At 40.9% G+C, this 19,814-nt stretch overlaps 1 protein-coding gene across 3 annotated transcripts in view; it reads right to left on the reverse strand.

Annotated features, from left to right (window-relative positions):
- Nucleotides 1-19,814, reverse strand: part of RBMS1 (RNA binding motif single stranded interacting protein 1) — a 103,916-nt gene that overhangs the window by 65,400 nt on the left and 18,702 nt on the right. For all 3 annotated transcript variants that reach the window (XM_035897096.1, XM_009641668.2, XM_009641669.2), the window contains exon 2: nucleotides 8,748-8,923. In XM_035897096.1, coding sequence (XP_035752989.1) covers nucleotides 8,748-8,899 — 152 coding nt within the window. In that variant the 5' untranslated portion in view covers nucleotides 8,900-8,923. The remainder of the gene's footprint in view (nucleotides 1-8,747; nucleotides 8,924-19,814) is intronic.

Consider the following 19,814-nt stretch of genomic DNA (forward strand, 5'->3'; position numbering starts at 1 on the left):
CACACAAAAGGGGATTTTTCTTATGGCAGTGAAGCAACAGATCACAGGTTTTTTTTACTCTTTCAGGAAAATAAGAGATTAAAGAGAAGGAAGGGAAATGTAACAGGCAGGACAGAAGTACAAATCAGAACATGTTTCTTCCACCGAAATTGATTGTTAATGATTAACTCAACTCACAAATATTCCAGTTGAAATAACCTGTGCACAAGTAACAGTGTCAAAACAGACCCCAAATCAAAGTCTTATCTTTTTGTGTTGTGCATTGGTGGTTTTTGCTCTATGTTCATGTATCGTAACATTATCAACATTCAAATTAAAATTTGACTTTTCTTCTAGGTTCTGCACATCTATCTGCAAAGATTAGATATTTAAGTGATCAAATGTTAATTCTTCTCCCAGCAGCCCTTTAGAAATTTAATTTTCTACAGGGTTGGTCTAAGTCTTGAGTAAGGCACTGCTCAAACTGAACTGAGGCAGCTGACATTTTTTGAATGTCAAGGCAGGGTAGAATTTTAGGGTAGAAGTTGTGGGAAAGGGTAAGGACTAGTTTCTCTCCCTTTTTTCCTCAATTACAAGTTTCATTGGAGGCAGCAGGATCTGAATTTGTATCTGCTACGGATGTTTATTATCAAATTGCATACAGTTTGGGGGTGTTACTTTCTCAACCCTAAATGAAGCGTGGTGACAATGTGGGGGGGAAAAAGGTTGAAAGGTCATCCAAAAAATGACTGGTCTTACAATATGTCAACATCAGATGGCTCCTTTTTTCATTTCAAGGAGTTAACACCACAGAAATCAGAGCTAAGCAGAACTAACCTTTAGCAAAGTCAGGACTTCATGAGATTTCCATGTCTTAGTGAAACCACATGAGATATGAGACAGCAGATACAAGAATCTGCTTGCAAATACTGATCCTGCTTTCTATGCTGAATGGTATCCTGAGAAAAAGGGCAAGTTTAATGTAAGCATGCTGGGGCAGAAGTCAACTTAGGCTCTAAGCTGATTTAATTTTGAAACAGCTTCTGAGGCGCCTGCCTAAGCCGTCTCTGACAGAAAGGACAATTTTTGGCATTATGGAACCCACTAAAGAGCCTGATTAGCACTCATTAACATTTTCAGTAGTCCACCAAAATTAAACAATCCCCTTCAAAATGTTCTTGAATTACTGGTTATTCCTATGAATAACTGTGGTGCTATCACCTCCCATCAGAGTCAGGTCCCTGCCATCGGGGAAGCCCAACCGGGACCCTGATCAAAGACATTCCACCAGCTGCCACAGGACATTTTTTTCCTGCGGCTCTGCGATAGGGAACAAGGGTTGCATCTCTGTACAACAAATGCCTGCAGACTTGCAAACACTCACAGATTTTACAGGCCCCATGCTACCATATCAGCTTTTTGTTTTCCAACAAGAGATCTTCGATGGCGGTAGCTCTTACCAATCTGTTTTCCTAGGGCTTCTTTTACAAGCAGCTGCGGCTGAAACATTCCTTCCACTCTCCTCTCCTCCCTCGCCCCCACTTCCTAGAGGAAATTCCATGGGATCACCTCTCCTCCGGCCCCACACTGCAACAAAACTCTCATCTCCTGTGGGAGATGGAGCTTGTGCAATTGCTGGGTCCCTGCATCTGCGACCACAGTGCAGACACAGAGTTCCTCGGCACATCTGTATTCGGATTGCTTGTTTTTTTGAGAGGGTGTGCTGAAGGGAACTGCTGCTTACTGTTAGCCTAAGTGAAATACCGAGCTCAAAAAACTTCAACCTTTGCTTAATCAGAAAAAGGAAAGAGAAAATTAAAACTGTATTTGTTTTAAATTCAAGGCATCTCAAGAGACTGTCTGCATCCAGAGGACAGGACTCTAGAAGACAACTTTTTTTACTTTTTTCTCAATTACAATTTCCCCAAAAATACATACGGCTCCCTAATGACATTCTACAAGAAGGCGTTATTGTACAAAAAAAATACCCTGGAACTCCTCAGAGAGGATTTCAGTGTGGATTTAATTTGATCATGAATATAAAGCTGTCTGAATTTTCTTTCTGTCTAATTAAAGTGCAAATATTGAGGGGAAGATAGAGAGTCTTCCTTCGCATCATGCCAGGCTAGTCATTTCATAACATGACTGCTGAAAGCACTTGCTACAAAATGAAGGAAATGACTATTTAAACCAAACATCACATCTCCAGGCCAATCGCAATTCCCACGGCATACCACGCAAATGCCTCACCATTGACTCTGGAAAGTCAAGCCCTAACAAAAAGGAGCATTTCAGTCTCCATGACAGGCCTACATCTCCCCAGTGTATCTGGCAAAAGGGACGTACAGAACCGAATACTATTTCTTCTCAAGATGTAGAAATGCGACACTTATTGTTGACAGTAACCTCTTCAAAGATCATCGGCTAAGACAGAAGCTAGCAGAGCCGGCTTACATACCATACTGGCATGCAACTCCTCCTCTGGCAGTTTGTCTAGCTGAGAAAAGGGGTGCCTCAGCTGGGCAGAACACCAGTGAGATTCTCTAAACCCTGGTCCCGAGATTACTGTGGGTGTTTCTCGGCAGCGCTGCACTGTGTTCCACACCAGCCTGTGCAGTACTGGTACAATCGGCTATTGCACCTAGGAAATGTACCTTCATCATTGCTGGTGTTCTGTTTGCTCTGGAGAGCAAAACCGGATGAAAAAGTACCATTAAGTGAATTCTACTGCAGACCATACAAACCTCAAACCATGCCACAGTGCTCAAAGAAGGAATAGAGATAGATGATGCTGGTATCGTACAACATAGAGCTGAATATTACAAACCACATACTGCTCAATTTCTAAAAAATCTACCTCCTCCTGCAACCAAATGATATTCTGTAAACCCGGCGTTATTTATAGAGAGATATAGGCAATAATACTGTTTTTTAAAATGCTTATATAAACCTCTAAAAGAACTAATTTGTAGAGGACTTCTTTCCATCCTAAAAACATAAGAACAGTAGATAGGCTCCTGCTCCGATATAATCAGTATTAATACTGATCTCAAAGGGAACAGTTTCAGAGACACTGATGTATCACACTTAATTATATGACATGAAATTATATTCCACATAATTATGAACGCAATATTTCACTGCAGCTGACAAACCATGAAAGAAAAATGCAAGAAAAATGGAGAATAAAGGAGAAAGGAAAGAACATAAAATACTTTAAAAAATTGGAGAAGTGAGCTTTGAAATCTTCCATTCCGCTTTCCCTTATTGCACCATCTATCTACAGGGGTCGTATTCACATGCTACAGGCATTTCCTTAGACCGAACTGAGCAGCAGTGACCTGCCCAGACCATTCTCCCAAAAGAGTTAAATGCAAAAGGCAGTCAGACTATTTCCTAAAGTCCAGCCACGTCCTTTTCCTAATGAGACACACTGAGTAAAATGAGCAGATTTCTTGCTCACAACTGACCGCAGTGACGACAGCTCCCTGCTACGGTGAACGCCTGAGCTCCACTTTACCACTTCTCAGTCCTGAGCGTATTTGAAGAAGACGGGAAATGGCAGCACCAGGAGAGGTCACGATTACACAGCAAGCAAAGCACACGGAAACATTAATATGCTAATGGCTGTCACATTGCAATAAAAGTGCGTGGTTTTTTTAAAAGCAGGGAATTGAAAAAACTTCTAGGTGCTCTTGCCCCAAAACAGGGAAACTTTACAGCATGCAACTACCAAAAAAAAAAAAAAAAAGGTTCCCATGCTGTTGGAGACAAAGCTGTACAGCAGGCCTGGCTCAAATGTTTCAAAACCACCATTAGCCTGCCATTAGCTTTAGCTAAGCTTGTGCTCATGATGCTAAATATTTAGGAAGGAATCATTGAAATACACTCTCAACAAGAAATGTGATTTCCTAACACACAACAAGCAAAGGCAGACGCTACAAGGCTCTGGTTTTGTGTTCCGACCATCCTGGCACAGAACAATGTCTGTCATGGTAATGATATCACTAACTTTGTTACCTTAAAGCAGCTGCTTTCCTAATTGTAATCCCATTAAAAAAATCCACATTACAGCCATACAGCAATAATTTAAATAATTTAAGGGGGAAGGCTTAAGTGAAACTGTCCAGAGCAAAACCAGACCTAAAACAAAAGTATCATCTAGACTACAAAGAGCACAATACAAGCAGCACGGTATGAGCAATCAGCCTGGAAGGGAGCACACCGAAGGGTGGGCTGGCGTGATGATTTTTGCTGAAATGAATGGGAGAGACCTGGGTTAAGCCTCAAAGCTTGAAATCTCACCCTGGGACTGGGGTTTGTTGGAAGTATGAAGGGTCTGCTGCATCATCCTCATTTCATGATGTAAATGGCACAAAAGGAGGTCTCTGAAGAAATTCAGCATTACAGAGATGCCATGCTGCAGGGTGGTAAGTAAATCATAAGCAAGAGGGTGGAAAAAACAGGGCTTTGGAACAGTGTGGTCTGGGCATAAAGGTCATCCACAGCAAAACACAGTGCTTAGTTAAAGTCTGGAAAGCACTGAGAAAACGTGTCAAAGCAAGTTACAAACTCCTGCCTGAATCTCCTAAGACACAATCGCTTAAGTCCCTAATCACACAAGCAGTCTTAACAATTTCAGTGAATAACTGGAATGGATTTAATCTTGCATCTTCAGATGCAGATGTTAAATAAGCTACAAGAAATGACTGTCCATCAGTCACCGAATAAGAAAGTACAATTAAAGTCTAACTAATGTATTCAGAAGCAAAAAGCCAACACAACAGCTGAAGGAGGCACATGGAGCAAGTATTGATAGCCACGCCAGGGGAAGGGAGCACAATCAGGCATGGCTGAGGCCAACACTGCTCCGGCAGCCCTGCAAAACCAGGACTTCATGGCAGAGGTTTGCTCAGTACAGTACAGACATTAGGAAAATTTTTTTCAATGAAAGTGTTGTCAAGCATTGGAACGGGCTGCCCAGGGAAGTGGTCGAGTCTCCATCCCTGGAGGTATTTAAAAGCCGGGCAGACAAGGTGCTTAGGGACATGGTTTTAGTAGTGGGATGGCAGGGTTAGGTTAATGGTTGGACTATATGGTCTGAAAGGTCTTTTCCAACCTAAACGATTCTATGATTCTACATGGTTTGGGAAAAGAAACTGCATAGCAGAGTCAGGCATCTTCCTGCTTCCAGGCTTCCCCAAACCATGCTCATCAGCTCCTTACTCTATTTTCTCCCTTTCTCTGCTCTTGTCCTTCTATTTAGCTGATCGCTCCTGTCTAGCCTCCCAAGGAAAAGACAGTATCTGTGGGCCACTGCAACGATTGCTTTGCCTACCCTTACATACCTGACGGAGAGCTCTTATGGCCAGGACTGACTCACATGCTGTCCCCCTGACACACCGGGCTCTGGTCCTAGGTTGGCCGTTACGACATCCTTGCGACAAGCATAATACCTACCTTATTCTTCCCCACACTTCTGCCTCTGGCACAACTGATATGAAGAAATTTGTTTTCCCAGTGCAGAACTGGAGTAGCAGGCTCGACTTTGAACAAACTATTCAGAAGCATGGCAGCTTCATTTCCCACACAAAAGCCAACAATACTGTCTGAAAATAGCTGTACTTCCAGGTAAGCCTTCACAACACAACTATAATATGCTCTTTTCACCTTGGAAAAGAAGAGAAAGCTTCACCTAACAGAGCACTAGAAAGGACCAAGCTGATGAAGGTGGAGAGCAGATTTGTAGAGACTTATATTGGCAAATTGTGCTCTTGCCAGGAAAGTACTTTTCCATAAAAATGATGAACATTTGCTAACTGTGTTCGTAAACACTGCACAGCTGTGCTACAACAGGAAAGCAAGCCCAACACTTCTATAATTTGATAAGAGGTTTCTCTAGTGATTCACCAAAAATAATTAATCAAAATAAAAACATGGCCAAAATTAGCACTACTAGCTGTTTGTGAGCAGGAACTAAAGCAAACATATCAACTAAAGCAAATAGAAGTCACTGTCCAGTCAGACACACGCGCACAAGAACTCTGTAGACTTTTCTACCTCGCATTCTGAGAGATTATATTGCAAAAAGCATTTCCATACAACCACAAAAAATAATTTTTCAGCACAGTGTATGATACAAGTCCGTGGTGATCAGAGGGAAAACCTGTGCAGATGGGACGTTTCTGGCATTTGTAGTGACAATGATGTTTTTCAACCATTATTTCCTCAACCCACAGGTGTTTCTCTGTCTTGTCTAACAACAGCTAAAAGATACGAAACAAAAGCCAGTGACCTTTTTCTGTACATCCACTGAAAACTGCTTATTGCCAGCTAGCAAGACTATGCAGAGCAGCCTTTCTATCCATTCTCAGCATCAAGAGCTCCCAGTGGACAGCCCCTTAGGACAGCAAGATCCACTCTATATGGGGAAAAGGAGCTAAAATTACTCTAAAGCCTCCCAGTAAAATCTTAGGCATTTGGAAAGAGCTAATAGAAATATTTCAGAGATCTGGAGTAAACAGCAGTTTCTTCATTGACCTCTATGTGTTCAAGATTTTATTCTCAATGTGGTTTGTATTGTCTCAGCTTAAACAATGAACACAGCAGGTTTTATGTCCGAGAAGTTCAGGCAGATTTGTAGGAAGGAAACATTTGGCACCTGAAACTTTCCACAGTCTATAAAAATGGATTACTGAGCTTTTGTGAACAAGGAGAGAGTGTTGTCATTTCTATCTTACTGCAGCATCAAGTTAGTTGCTAAGGGGCTAGGCTGGCAGAGAAGCCTAAGGATCTTAATACATTACCCAGATTTCTGAAAGATGTTCCACGCCTAAAATTTCTGGACATCTCACTTGATTATTCAGCAGACATGGAGAATTTTGAGACAGGGCCTCTTTTCCTCTCAAGTAAGACATTTCAGAGAGAAATATCTCACAGGAAGAAATGCCACGACCTTCCAAGTCTGTAAATTCACATCAGGATTGATTTAATAGCTTCATGGCTGCAGCTCTTGCCTTTTCTTTATTTGCAAACTTCATGCTGTTCCAACTACAATTACATATTGAACAGCAACAGCCACCAAATCGGAATCTTTGGCTATCCAGGAGGAAAAGGACCAGTTACAGCAAAGTTTTGAACATATTTTTTCTAGGATGTTCATGCATCGATGACATCTAAGACTGTGCAAACCAAAATGTCTTCAGAAAGAGATTAAGGAGCTATAGTAACCACTGCACAAATAGTAGTTACTGGGCGGCTCCAGTGCAAAATAACCTCACAACTCTGTCCTCACATAACATGAGTGCACAGGCCAAGGTTTCTTCATCAGTCCAAAAGACAAAAACGGGAAGGAAAAATCCACTTCTGTAAAACATGCACTTGCAACTACAATTCAAGTGACAAGAGGTCATTGTCGCATGGAAACATAAAACCACTTAATTTACCAGTGAATCTTTTCACAGATTGATAATCTGTTCTCTTTTCTGTAAAACACATGGATTTCATTTGCTGTTGGGAAAACGACCAAATGGAAAATTTTTTTCTTTAAAGACCTGGGAGTACGTTGGGTTTATTATAATACCAAGATGACTGATATGTGACTACTACCCTGAAAGTCCAAGTTATGTTTAAAAAAAAAAAAAAAAGAATTCTTCTCTAAATGAAAAACAAATTAGGTATCAGATTATTTTTTTTTGCAACATCCAAAAAAAAAAGGCGCCTCACATAAGCTGGGATCCAAGACTTAGAGGTTTTTCTAGCTATTTTGCTAACTTGTGTTGTGATCTTGGACATGTATTTTTGTATATTCCTAGTTATCTGCTAAATTGAACATAAAATTACTTTGAGAATCTCAGACAGTACTGCTATATACAAATCTTAATGATTCTGCATCCATTCAAGAAAGATTTGGGTGTTTTCTTACAGGTAGTACTGAAAATTTAACTGAGTACTTTTGATTTCAAAATAATGCAGGAAGTGCACTATGAATTTCAGAAGTACTAAAGATTTTAAAAATTCTTTAAAACATTTAAGAAAAGTGATTTTGAACAGTTTATAAACAACATAACTGCACAGCCTCCTGACATCTCACCCATGTTGGAAAGTAACTAAAATTAAACACATAAAAATTAAAAACAAAACCAAAAACTCACACAATTAAAAAAAAAAATCTGACATTAACGACTTTGCCCGAAAACCTTCTGCTAAGCCAAGTCTACTTGGAACTCCCACCACTACAGAGGATTTTTAAGCCGATCGACTATTTCTAATCATAAATATAATTGCACAGTAAAGTACAGCCTACATAAATTAGTCTGAAACTAGGATAAGCAATCAAATGGACACTGTAATTTACAGTGATGCAGAACAATTACTTGAGGAGTTCGTATCAACAGATTATCTTAGTAGCGAACAGAGGAGACCCTCTGTTGCAGATTCGTAATAGCAGGTTTCACATTCAGTTGTTAATATTAATTTATCTGTGATTTCAACAACATCAGGCAGTAGTATGGGTCATTACAATTTTTACTAAAGCAATGGGTTGCTTCTGTTCACCCCCCATTACAACTTTGCTTCTCCAAAGTGCCAAACACATTCTTTTCCTTCTGACTGCCAGGGAAGTTGAGACTTGCCTACATACTACAGCAAGAGGATTTTTTACGTACGAATCTGTTTTTCTTCCCTCATAATCCAAACACTCATTTTGTTTACCTACTGTAAGTTTTTAAGGTATGACATTGTAATTAGTATTTAAGCACAGTACTTACGGTTGGCATAATTTTACCAGGTCCTGATCAGTGGTGTTTGGAGGCAGTGCTCTGATGTAAAGGTTTGTTTTACTTAATTGATCCCATCCTGAGTTGCTGCTGCTACTACTGTTGTTATTACTGCTGGTGGTGCTGGGACTAGGAGGAGCCATTGGGTGGGCTGGCACAATGGACTGCTGCAAAGGAAAAAGCACGTTAGCGTAAGCTACAGATCGAAATCGCAGCATGCACATTATCTCAGTCCACAGTAGCCTGTTTACCATTTGGAGCGCTGTGTTAAATCTGTATGTAATTACTCATATATTTTAAATACACCTGCTTTCACGCCACGTTTGGGAAAGGATTCGCAGGCACATTCTAATATACCCAACCACCATCTGAAGCACGCTCAATGCATGACACAGGCTCAAATTATATGTAACATCTGCTGAATATTACTCATAGGATTTTATCACTCTTCATTGAGGCATCTGATGTGAAAATGAAATAAGAGATATTGTTCCTCTACGTTCCAGCAGGTATAAGCTAAGTTTACATCACTATGACTATTTCCCATGTCATAAATGAATTATTGTGGCAGACACAAAGACCAGGCTATTTCCTTAACCTATCCAGAAATATAAAAATTAGAAGCCTCTTTTGTATTTCCTCTGGCTTTTAGTACTTCACACAATATTGTTTTCTTAAAGACAGAGAGGGAGCACAGACACATTAAGGACCAGACTTTAAATTAACTGTGTGCCTCGGCAGAACTTTCATACTGCCACTGATCTCGGTATTTGTCGATTATTTCGAGTGTCAAGAAAAAGATTCCGTATAGTGGCAAAAAGATTCAAGTTTCAAAAGGAGATACGCACATAGTCCTTAAGGTACCTAATGCTATTGTTCTTAACAACCAGACCCTCGCGGAACATAAAAACATCCTAGAGAAACCCTGCAAGTAGAGCAGTCTGATCATTTGCATTAACGACAGTATGGGAAGACACTGTATACAGAAAGCATTATACAAACGGGTCTGCAGAGTTGTAAGAGAGGAATACTTTAACAAGTATGCTAGAGAACTAAAGTTGCCAGCAAAAGTCTTGTGACTACAAGGTTTTCACCGACCAAAAGAATTGGCTGCATGCAGCCCCTTTCCCGCAAAAGCCTGTGCCCTCCAGGTCTCAAGAAGCTCATAGCAAAGAACTGCCCTGCGAACTGCAGAAGAAAGGCACAGTACGGGTGTGGGGGGGCGAATAAAGTGGAATATAAAGTGACATGTTAGTGTAGACTCACTTGTTCCTGCCCCGGTGCCACCCTCTTCTTTGGACTAGCACAAACAGTTGTGTAGCCACAGCCTGAACCAAAAAAAAATTATCTTCCCTGATCTGGTTCACCACATGTGGTTTCGTGCTACGCAAAAGCTTTGGCTGTCACAAGGCAGGGAACAGGAATGGGGACGCAGAGGGGAGGGCATTACAGTTTACCTCGTTTTAAAGCATCCTTGAAACTACAGCCTTAACATGCAAGAAAAATTAAACTATTTTGGAGATAACCTCTGGAAATTGGAATGAAATTGTGAGTGAGAGAAAAGTACAAAGGCATGCCTTATATCAGATATTTATGACAATTATGGGTTTCTTTTTTGTGTTTCCCTAGGAAGGTTTTGAAATCTTCCAATCCGGCATATTGCAAAGTTTATTATGGAGCAGTAATAGCCTGGAACAGCTATAAAATCAACATTGCTATGTAGAAACATTGTCATTGTCTAATCTAATTGAACTGAAAATCACCAAAAAGAATGAAATATAGTCCTGACCATATAACATTTCAAAACAATATCAGTATTTCATTGCCACAGGGTTGGAGGGTTTTTTGTTTGTTTGTTTTTAAATAAAGATTTTTAGAAACATTGAATCTCTTCCAAAAGATTTATACTTGGAGTTGAAGCGCTGATCTAGAATTTCTTCCAGGCATGATTTAAAACGGGAAAAAGATTAAACCCTCCCTCCAAGTTTGTAATGGAAACACTGACGGATTTTAACTATAGCAGCGCAAGTTGAGCTGTCAGACCGTTCTGCTTCCAGTAACACCAGGCAATTATTTTTAGGGTTACAAGCAATGCAGAATGACAGAGCAACTAGTTTCAAAACATTTTCATAACAAACTGAGCAAACTTAGTCTGGCACGGTGCTATTCTGCTCTTCAAAAAGCCTTTGGCGGAGTTCTCAAAATGCACAACTGCTCTGTTCAAGGTTTCAAAACGTACACATCCCTCGTGCATGCACGTACAGCTGCCATAAAAGTCAACATACACAGACTTCATCTTAGCTGGTAATTACTATGGGAGGCTAAGAGCCTCTATTCTGTTTTTCAGTATCTTTGGTTTGGTTTTGCTTTTTCTTCTTACAATATTTTCCCCTTAGAAATCTTTGTTTTTCTACATTATGAAGAATTGGAGTTCTGTAAAATCTTGCCACCAGCTGGCCAAAGGCAGGAGAGAAGACGTGTGTATGTGTGTAGAGAGAGCAGGAATCCTGCACTCTGCCTTCCTGTAAAACATAAACACTTCATTCAGAGAAACTTAAACTTTTATTTAAACATGAAGGTGCTCTAGTGCTACTGGTCACATCCAAATACGATGGGAATGTAAGCGTGATTACTGTCATCTTGCTAAGTTTACAGACAAAAGGTTTTCCACTGCTTCCACAGAAGCTCATACCTTTACCAGCCTGAAAGGCTTTACAAAACACAGATGCTGGGCATGCTGCAGCTCTCAAACCCTGCAACCCAGTGCCACACAGACAACCACTAACGGGCCAATGACATCTTAAAGCCATGCAACCGAGACATTTTTTACATTAAAACTTAATTTTAAAATCGGAATCATTCTTTCCACTCTGTCCTCATCGACAACTACTTGTAAAAACTAAGTGACAGAGGTCCCTCTTTTGTTCAAAGGGGCTTTTCTTCTCCAGCTGCAGTGGCTGCAGAAGGCTCGGCGGTGGTGCAGAGCCTCGCTGCTGTAGCTGTGCTGGCAGAGCCTCCCACGCTGACCGCACATGCCAAGAGAAAGAGTTTTTCTGCTGGCGTAGTTGCATCACCTCCCCAAACGACATAAGCTAAGCTGATAAAAGTTCTCTTCTGCCGGCACAGCTGCATCCACGCCTGGGGTTTTGCCAATGTATCGATGTCAGCGAGGATGTATGACTTTTTTTTCCACACCCCTGGCTGATACAGTGCTCGCTGGCAAGACATTCTGCAGTGGAGACCTGGCCAAAGTTTGGGGTTGTTTGTTTAGAAACAGTTTTCATGAACATTAACTGAAAGCTTTTCATAAAACCAGAAATGAATTTTGAAAAGTTTTGGTTTACAAACTGTAGTCTCTGCTGCAAATTCATATCAAAAGCTGTTCTTAAGATTTTATCATATGGACTTCACAACAGTTTCCAAGAATGTAACATACATAAAACCACATTCATTAATTTTTCTTTTTAATCATTGCATCTTAAATTAAAACACTGTACACAAGTAGAGGACGAATAAGTCTAAGTAACAGACCATTATTTCTTGTGACAATATTCTTGTTCACGAGAAATGTAACTTTCACACTGGTTTGCCATTTCCTCCTCAGTCTTCACTCCCAAAGGTCATTAGCATCGTTCTTTCTCCACAGCAGTTTCCCTGCTTTTATCTTCAACAAACACCTAAGCCAAAGAGGCCAGTGACAGAATAATCATCCTATATGCTGTATGATCACCCCATCCTATCCTGTGGCCAGCTGCGAGGGGCTCCCAACACCCTCGCCTGATCTCCGAGGGACGTTCCCTCCAGCCCTCCACAGTCCGACCACAGCAGTGGGAAAACCACAGGTACTCATGAGGGAAAGGAAAAGCTCAGTCATGGAGTAGGCCCCGTGGAGTGCCTTAAACCAAGGAAAACCATCTGCCTGTGTTTTCTTTTTGATATAAAACCCAAACAGGAATAGTCACAAGTATTGAAAAACAACTAGAGAATATATGCATCTTTATACAAACCACTCCTGTCTTTCTTATAAACCGCTCCATGCTTAAGGACTGGAAATGAGTCAGAGCAGGATTTTGCCTGCCAAGGAGGAGAAGAAGCTCTTCGCTGTCAACAGGAAAAAACCACACAAAAAAACACCCAACCAAAACAACGTGGAACAACCCTGAGAAATTCCTTTGACCCGGGAGTTGAGAGATACTGATCCTTGCTGCCTTCAGACTGCAAAAGTCCAAGGAAACTCCAACAAGCAGAAGATAACTTAGATAACGTCTGTCCCAAACCAGAGCCTGATTATTATGGTAGCAAACCATTTAAGTCTCTAACTTTGTGATATAAAAGCATGTCTAAGGAGTTACATAACATGCTAGCGTTTAATTATGAGTTCCTTCACTCAGCTAAAATTCCTGATGGGAAAACTACCGGGACTTTTTAACAACAGCGTTAGTTCTCACACATATACTCCAAATTCAAACCATAAATTACAGCATACATGAACTATCTGATTTAGCCTGAAATGCTACTTGGATCATCTCATAGTTTCAAAATCGTGTTGCTGGCGTTTGCCTAGCTTTGTTCAGGTGATTAAGCGTCAAGTCCGTGCTTACCCTGCCTGACTTTGCCTAACCTCCCCCATTTCACTAAACAGTGTTTTGAAACAGCACCTCCAGTAACTTGCATTGATATAGAAGTTACCACATATTTTTGTAGATGTGTGCAACAGCGATAAAAAGTATTCAATTACCTGAATCTGGAAAATGTCTGGATTAAATTGGGGGTTGATTTTTTATTTATTTATTAATCTACTTAACACAGAGCTTTACATGTTCAATGAAAGCAAGGGCTCAGGAAAAAGAGAAGATGCCACATCTAGTGAAGCAAGACACTGCCACACTTAGTGCACAACCTCAGAAACAGGAGGTTGGTTGGAATAAAATCATGTCCTGCACAGAAAGAACTCCAAATGTTTAACAGAAATGACTGTTCACTGATGAAGACAGTTGCTTTATCACCATCCTTTAGATAAGGAAACATTAAACCTTGACCACTTAGTCTAAGCCTGCAAACCGACAGCTGTAGTAGAGATGCCATTTTGAGTGTCCTGCACTGTTCATGTCATGGTTTCCATCATCGTGTCTGAAATGTTATGGCAAGCAAAACTGATTTCCTGGAGGCCTCTCTAAGTCCAATTCTCAGTGGACATGAGTCAACCAGTAGAAATAGACAGATCTGCCGCTGCTGTATTCACATCTCCTGCCTTAGGGTAGGTTCTCTGACTGTTGTTCTTCAGTCTGTCAGCACTTGTCACAGGAAGATTCAGCAAGTCAGCTGCTTTCCAAGCATTTTCAGGATGATACCAATAAAGCGTAGAGAGCATCTCAGAAGCTGGGTCCTCTACACTCCTGTTGGATGTCTCCTCATGAGGGCAAGACCCCAAGACCTACCCCCTTTTCCTCTTTTAAACCACCGACCTGAACTTCTCTTTGCACAGGTCAAGAACACAGTCTCACAGTGACACTGCAAGAGCCACCAGGACTATTCCAGCAAGGGCTGATTTACTGTACAAGGCTGAGACCACGGATATTGTGTCTCGTGATCATACAGAGCTATTTGCACACCCAGGATCCAAGCCCATTCCATCTTCCTCTAGGTAGCGAAGATGGGTGTTGGTGCTCCAGCCCCATGGAGCAGAAACAGCAAGGTGCTGGGAAGAGGCAGGACCCCGTGGGTGGAGGCTGGCATCAAACAGAGACTCTCCCTGTTACGAAATATCACAGACAGCCCAAGAGCACCTGGAGACCCAGCCCTAGGTTTCTCCCCCAAAGCTCTCTTAAACCTCCCATAGCTTGGCATGGAAGAACCATGCCCCAGAATACCACAGCTGGCATTAAGATAACAATGGACTGCAATAAACAGGTTGAAAATCAAGTACAAAAAAAAAAAAAAAAATCACATTGAACAGGGGGGGAAAAAAAGCCCCTCAGCTTTAATTTCAAGAGGCGCTTTGCAAGATAAAAAGAGGTTATGCCCTTTTTCTTGCCTGCATGATAAAGCCAAGTCCTATGAAAACCTATGAAAACTATTTTTTTAAATACAGATGACAGTTTTCTCCATACTAAAAGGAAATTAAAAGGAACAAAACCATAGATGGATATCATCACGTATCTATGAAAGTAAAAATAAAAAAGTTGTTTTCACTTTTTCTTTTTTAGTAATACTGTCTTCTCAAGTCCATTATGTTTTAACTAATTTGAACCATCTTGCCAGTAAGAACAAGAAAAGTTTTTGGCAAAAGCAGTCAATGCACCTTTTTTTCTGAGCCATTTAGGAAGCCCTTCCCTGAAATGCAGGAGCGAGTAGGTGCTTTTCTCAGCTTCCTTTTTAAAAGATCTTCAGGGAGAGTAGCTCTATCAGCCATGAAACAAGACGAAGTCTAGCATAAACCCTTAGTCACAACTCAGATGCTCCTAACAATTTCACCCTTAGACTATTCCAATTGTAACCCGGGCTCTCTCCCCACTGACAGCTATTTTGCTTCCTTTTCCTCAGGATGGCGAGAGGACAAACCACCCTTCACAGTAACGTAGCAGGACTAAACCTGTTCTCACCAGAAAGCAATGATTACTAACAACGGAAATTACAGAAGTAAACCATTCCAGCTTATTACAAAATGTCATGTTCCCATATTTTTACAGGAGATGGAACCAATATTACTTAAATTATACTGATTAAAGCTTAATGTAACAGCAAACTTCTGCTAGTAATGAAACAAAGCTCCAAATCTATGCATTTCCTTTTTATGAAGACACTTGAAAAAGTGGGAGCATAATCCTGGCCACATTGAAGTATATGACAAAACCCACGGTGATGCTACAGAACCCTTTTTTTCTCCAAGAATAGGTGGATTTTTCATTATTATTACCAAAAAAAAAAAAAAATCTCTAACTTGGGAGACAAAGGAGGGGTTGCAACAACAGAGCAAGCAATGGATGCAGGAAGCTCCTCCTGGTTCAGGTAGCTCTTCTAAAAGTATCAGTGATAATGAAAAAGCTTCAAAGTTCCTAGGAGCTCACCTACTCCATCGACTTTATCCCGTTAGGGATTTTTAAGTGCTCCACTGACTGACTCTTCTGGTCCAGAGACAAATAAAAGGTGCTGGACACACAAAACTAGGCACACCACAGCACAAAGGAGAGAGACAGGAGTGCTCAGCTGGGCCATGCCTTCTTCCTTTGCCGATGCTACCAACCCTTCTCCCTCTACTTGCTCATCATGAATCACAGCATCCTCTTCCCTCTCAGTTTTATACCTGGATTCCCTGGACAATCCTCTGAAACAGCACATTGGTACCATGCCCTGGCCATGACAGAGTTATAGAAACATCTAAAGCAAAATATTTGAGTTTAGTTTCTGAAATTTGAACAGGGTGCAGCAGTCCAACAGCTATCTACATTCAAAGAATATAAAAAGAAAGCCAAGACGCTGAAGCACCTGAAGAAAGAGAGTTTGGTACTAAAACCTACTGGACAAAAAAGTAGGTACATGTTTTTGTGGTTAGCCCTTCATTGAGCAATAGACCAAAGATTTCACTACCAACTTCCTTCTTGACTTTACTAGTAAATTGGAGACCTATTTCCTTCAAGGAAACCAGCCAAGGCTTTTGCTCAGGATCCAGAGAGAAAATGGTACTGGATCCCTAGACTGTGTTAAAGTTTTTCATCCAGCCTGAGGATTCAAACTACAGTTAGAAGAAAACACATCCATTTTCAACAACAGGAGGGGTTGCAACAACAGAGCAAGCAATGGATGCAGGAAGCTCCTCCTGGTTCAGGTAGCTCTTCTAAAAGTATCAGTGATAATGAAAAAGCTTCAAAGTTCCTAGGAGCTCACCTACTCCATCGACTTTATCCCGTTAGGGATTTTTAAGTGCTCCACTGACTGACTCTTCTGGTCCAGAGACAAATAAAAGGTGCTGGACACACAAAACTAGGCACACCACAGCACAAAGGAGAGAGACAGGAGTGCTCAGCTGGGCCATGCCTTCTTCCTTTGCCGATGCTACCAACCCTTCTCCCTCTACTTGCTCATCATGAATCACAGCATCCTCTTCCCTCTCAGTTTTATACCTGGATTCCCTGGACAATCCTCTGAAACAGCACATTGGTACCATGCCCTGGCCATGACAGAGTTATAGAAACATCTAAAGCAAAATATTTGAGTTTAGTTTCTGAAATTTGAACAGGGTGCAGCAGTCCAACAGCTATCTACATTCAAAGAATATAAAAAGAAAGCCAAGACGCTGAAGCACCTGAAGAAAGAGAGTTTGGTACTAAAACCTACTGGACAAAAAAGTAGGTACATGTTTTTGTGGTTAGCCCTTCATTGAGCAATAGACCAAAGATTTCACTACCAACTTCCTTCTTGACTTTACTAGTAAATTGGAGACCTATTTCCTTCAAGGAAACCAGCCAAGGCTTTTGCTCAGGATCCAGAGAGAAAATGGTACTGGATCCCTAGACTGTGTTAAAGTTTTTCATCCAGCCTGAGGATTCAAACTACAGTTAGAAGAAAACACATCCATTTTCAGAGAGGCTTAACTCACATACTGATGAGTTTATGCAAGCCTCTGAAAGATAGCAAGTCTGGCACATGACAGTGAATAGAAATAATAAAAGTAATTCCTCCCTTGCATTACACATCTGTTGGTACGCGTTAATAGCAGGGTATAAAATCTGACCATGTTCTCCACAACAGGAAACATCCAAGATATGGTTGGTAGGAGAAATGCTTCAACTGAAACGCCAATTAACTTAGAAACTTCTGTGTCATGCAGTAGAGATAAGACTAGACCAGGGATGGTCACATCCGAGCTGGCAAATCACATACAGCTCACAAGCACTTCAGTGGCAGCTCAGAAGACAGTACTTACAGACCCCAAGTCAAAAATGACTCAATAAGCTTTTTATGTCTCAGGCTGGCTGATGGGAGAGGGGCCGCACTGGGTCATATGCTAGCAGGAAGGTCCTACATAGTGTCACGAGCCATATTTCCAGTAGAGTCCATGAAATGCCAGCAACAAGCACATGGAAGGTTTCTTAAGAGTACTGAAGGCAGCAGCTATGAGGTTTAAGGGGGAAAGCCCAGAAATGTAGCATTCACATATGCCTCTCAGCCAGATGACTATTTGGGTGCCCACAGCATTCAGAGATCCCTAAACTAGGCAGTCATGGTGGTCCCTTCTCACTGTATATAGGACTCTGCTTGAGCATTCATTAAAGAGGGAACTCCTACTCACTACCACCATTTAAAAACTCTTCAGGTGCCAGCCGAAAACAGATGAAAAAATCAAAGAAAAGAAAAAGTATTCAGGCAATTGTTCTACTTCATGGAAGCTGTCGAATTCCCAGGACATGAAAAAAACATTCAGCCAAACTGCAGCTGGCACTTACAGAATTCCCATAAACAGTTCTACTTCTGTCAGCCATCAAATGTCTTGCAATTTTTTTTTTTAATTTTTTTTTTTTAAAGGGGAAGAGGAAGACCCAGGGAATTTCACAGCAGTCAGCCCAGCTTCAATTCCCAGAAATATTCTGGAACGAATTACTGAACAATCAGCTTGCAAGAATCTAGAAGATAACAAAACGACAAAAAAAGCAGACAGAATAGAGCTGTCAGAAACAGATCACATCAAAACAATCTCATTTTCTTCGCCACCAGTGCAACCAGCTTAGTGGCTAAGGCAGAAGCAGTAAACATCTAGAGATCTTGACTGAGGCTTCTGACACAGTCCCACGTGATATTTCATCAGCAAAATAAGGAAATATTGCCCAGATCAGCAGTTCCTTTTCTAAGGCACTCCGTAGCAGAAAGCGAGGTGGGGACTGGGGCGGAGGACAAGCTAACAAACTCATTAGCTTCTCAGTGCCCACTGCCACGGGACGGGGGGAGGCACAGCAAAAGGCACACTGAAATGCGTCATCGATCCTATCGCTTCTTCCTCCTCCCCAGTCCAGTCCTCAAATTCATGGTGCTTCTGAACCTTTTTCTTTTCAACCACTGCTTAATAAGTGAAGTTACCCTAAACAAGACTGAAGATCAGAACGTGCACTAATACCTCAAAGTAGGAAATACTGCTCTGATTAGGGTAATACAAAGTTCCTATCATTTAAAAAAAAATTAAAAACAATCAGACATCTCCCATAATAAAAAAATGCAAAGGAAAAATGGCAATTTTTTTTTCTTATTCAAGGAATCTGGAAACAAGTGTACTGAGATTTGAAAATAAATAATATGTATTATCCTCTTACTGCATTTATAGTGTAATGGGAAGAAGTAACATAACAAAAGCAGCACCACTAGGTGGGACTTAAATGTATGGAAAATGAGACACCTAGATTTGTCCTGCGTATTTTCTGGCTCCCCTGTAGGAAAAATAAGAGACAGCAGGCAAACATTTCTCTTACACGAATCCTGCAAAACTGAGCTCTGGCAGTGAGATTTTCCTGCATCACACAAGGTAGTTACTGCTGTCCAGAGGACAGACTCTTCTGTTAGAAGAATAAGGATCTCCAGCTCAACTGCTATTTTCTTCACCTTTTTTGTCATTACCTCCAGTTTTGTCAACTTTTACCTCCAGTGCCAACAAACGGGGCCACAGACAATATTCAATGTAACTGAAAACTTACTGTTTTCAAGCATTTCTATTTATGGTAAGTTAAAACACGTATTTTTATGGGCGTAGATAATTAGGTTTTTAATTTCATAAAGTACTAAATATGCAACATGCATGAGGCCATCCTCTTCTCTTAACAATTAAGGATGCCATCCATCACGGTGTTTTGGTCGTTAGTCCAGCTAAGTCGATACAACTCACAAAGCTGCTGTTGATGAGTCTAAGCACCGTGTTAAAAAGTCGCACAGTACAGACACATAGATACTCACCTTGGCTTATTCGGAAAACTGCTTAAATATCTGTCCTAAAAAGACTGCCAGTCCAGTAAAAAAAAAAAAAAAAAAAAAAAAAAAAAAAAAAAAAATTTGGCACCTCTTTTTTTTTTTAAAAAA

The sequence above is a fragment of the Egretta garzetta genome, unplaced genomic scaffold (genome assembly GCF_000687185.1).
Source record: "Egretta garzetta isolate BGI_Z169 unplaced genomic scaffold, ASM68718v1 scaffold577, whole genome shotgun sequence".
Taxonomy (NCBI): domain Eukaryota; kingdom Metazoa; phylum Chordata; class Aves; order Pelecaniformes; family Ardeidae; genus Egretta; species Egretta garzetta.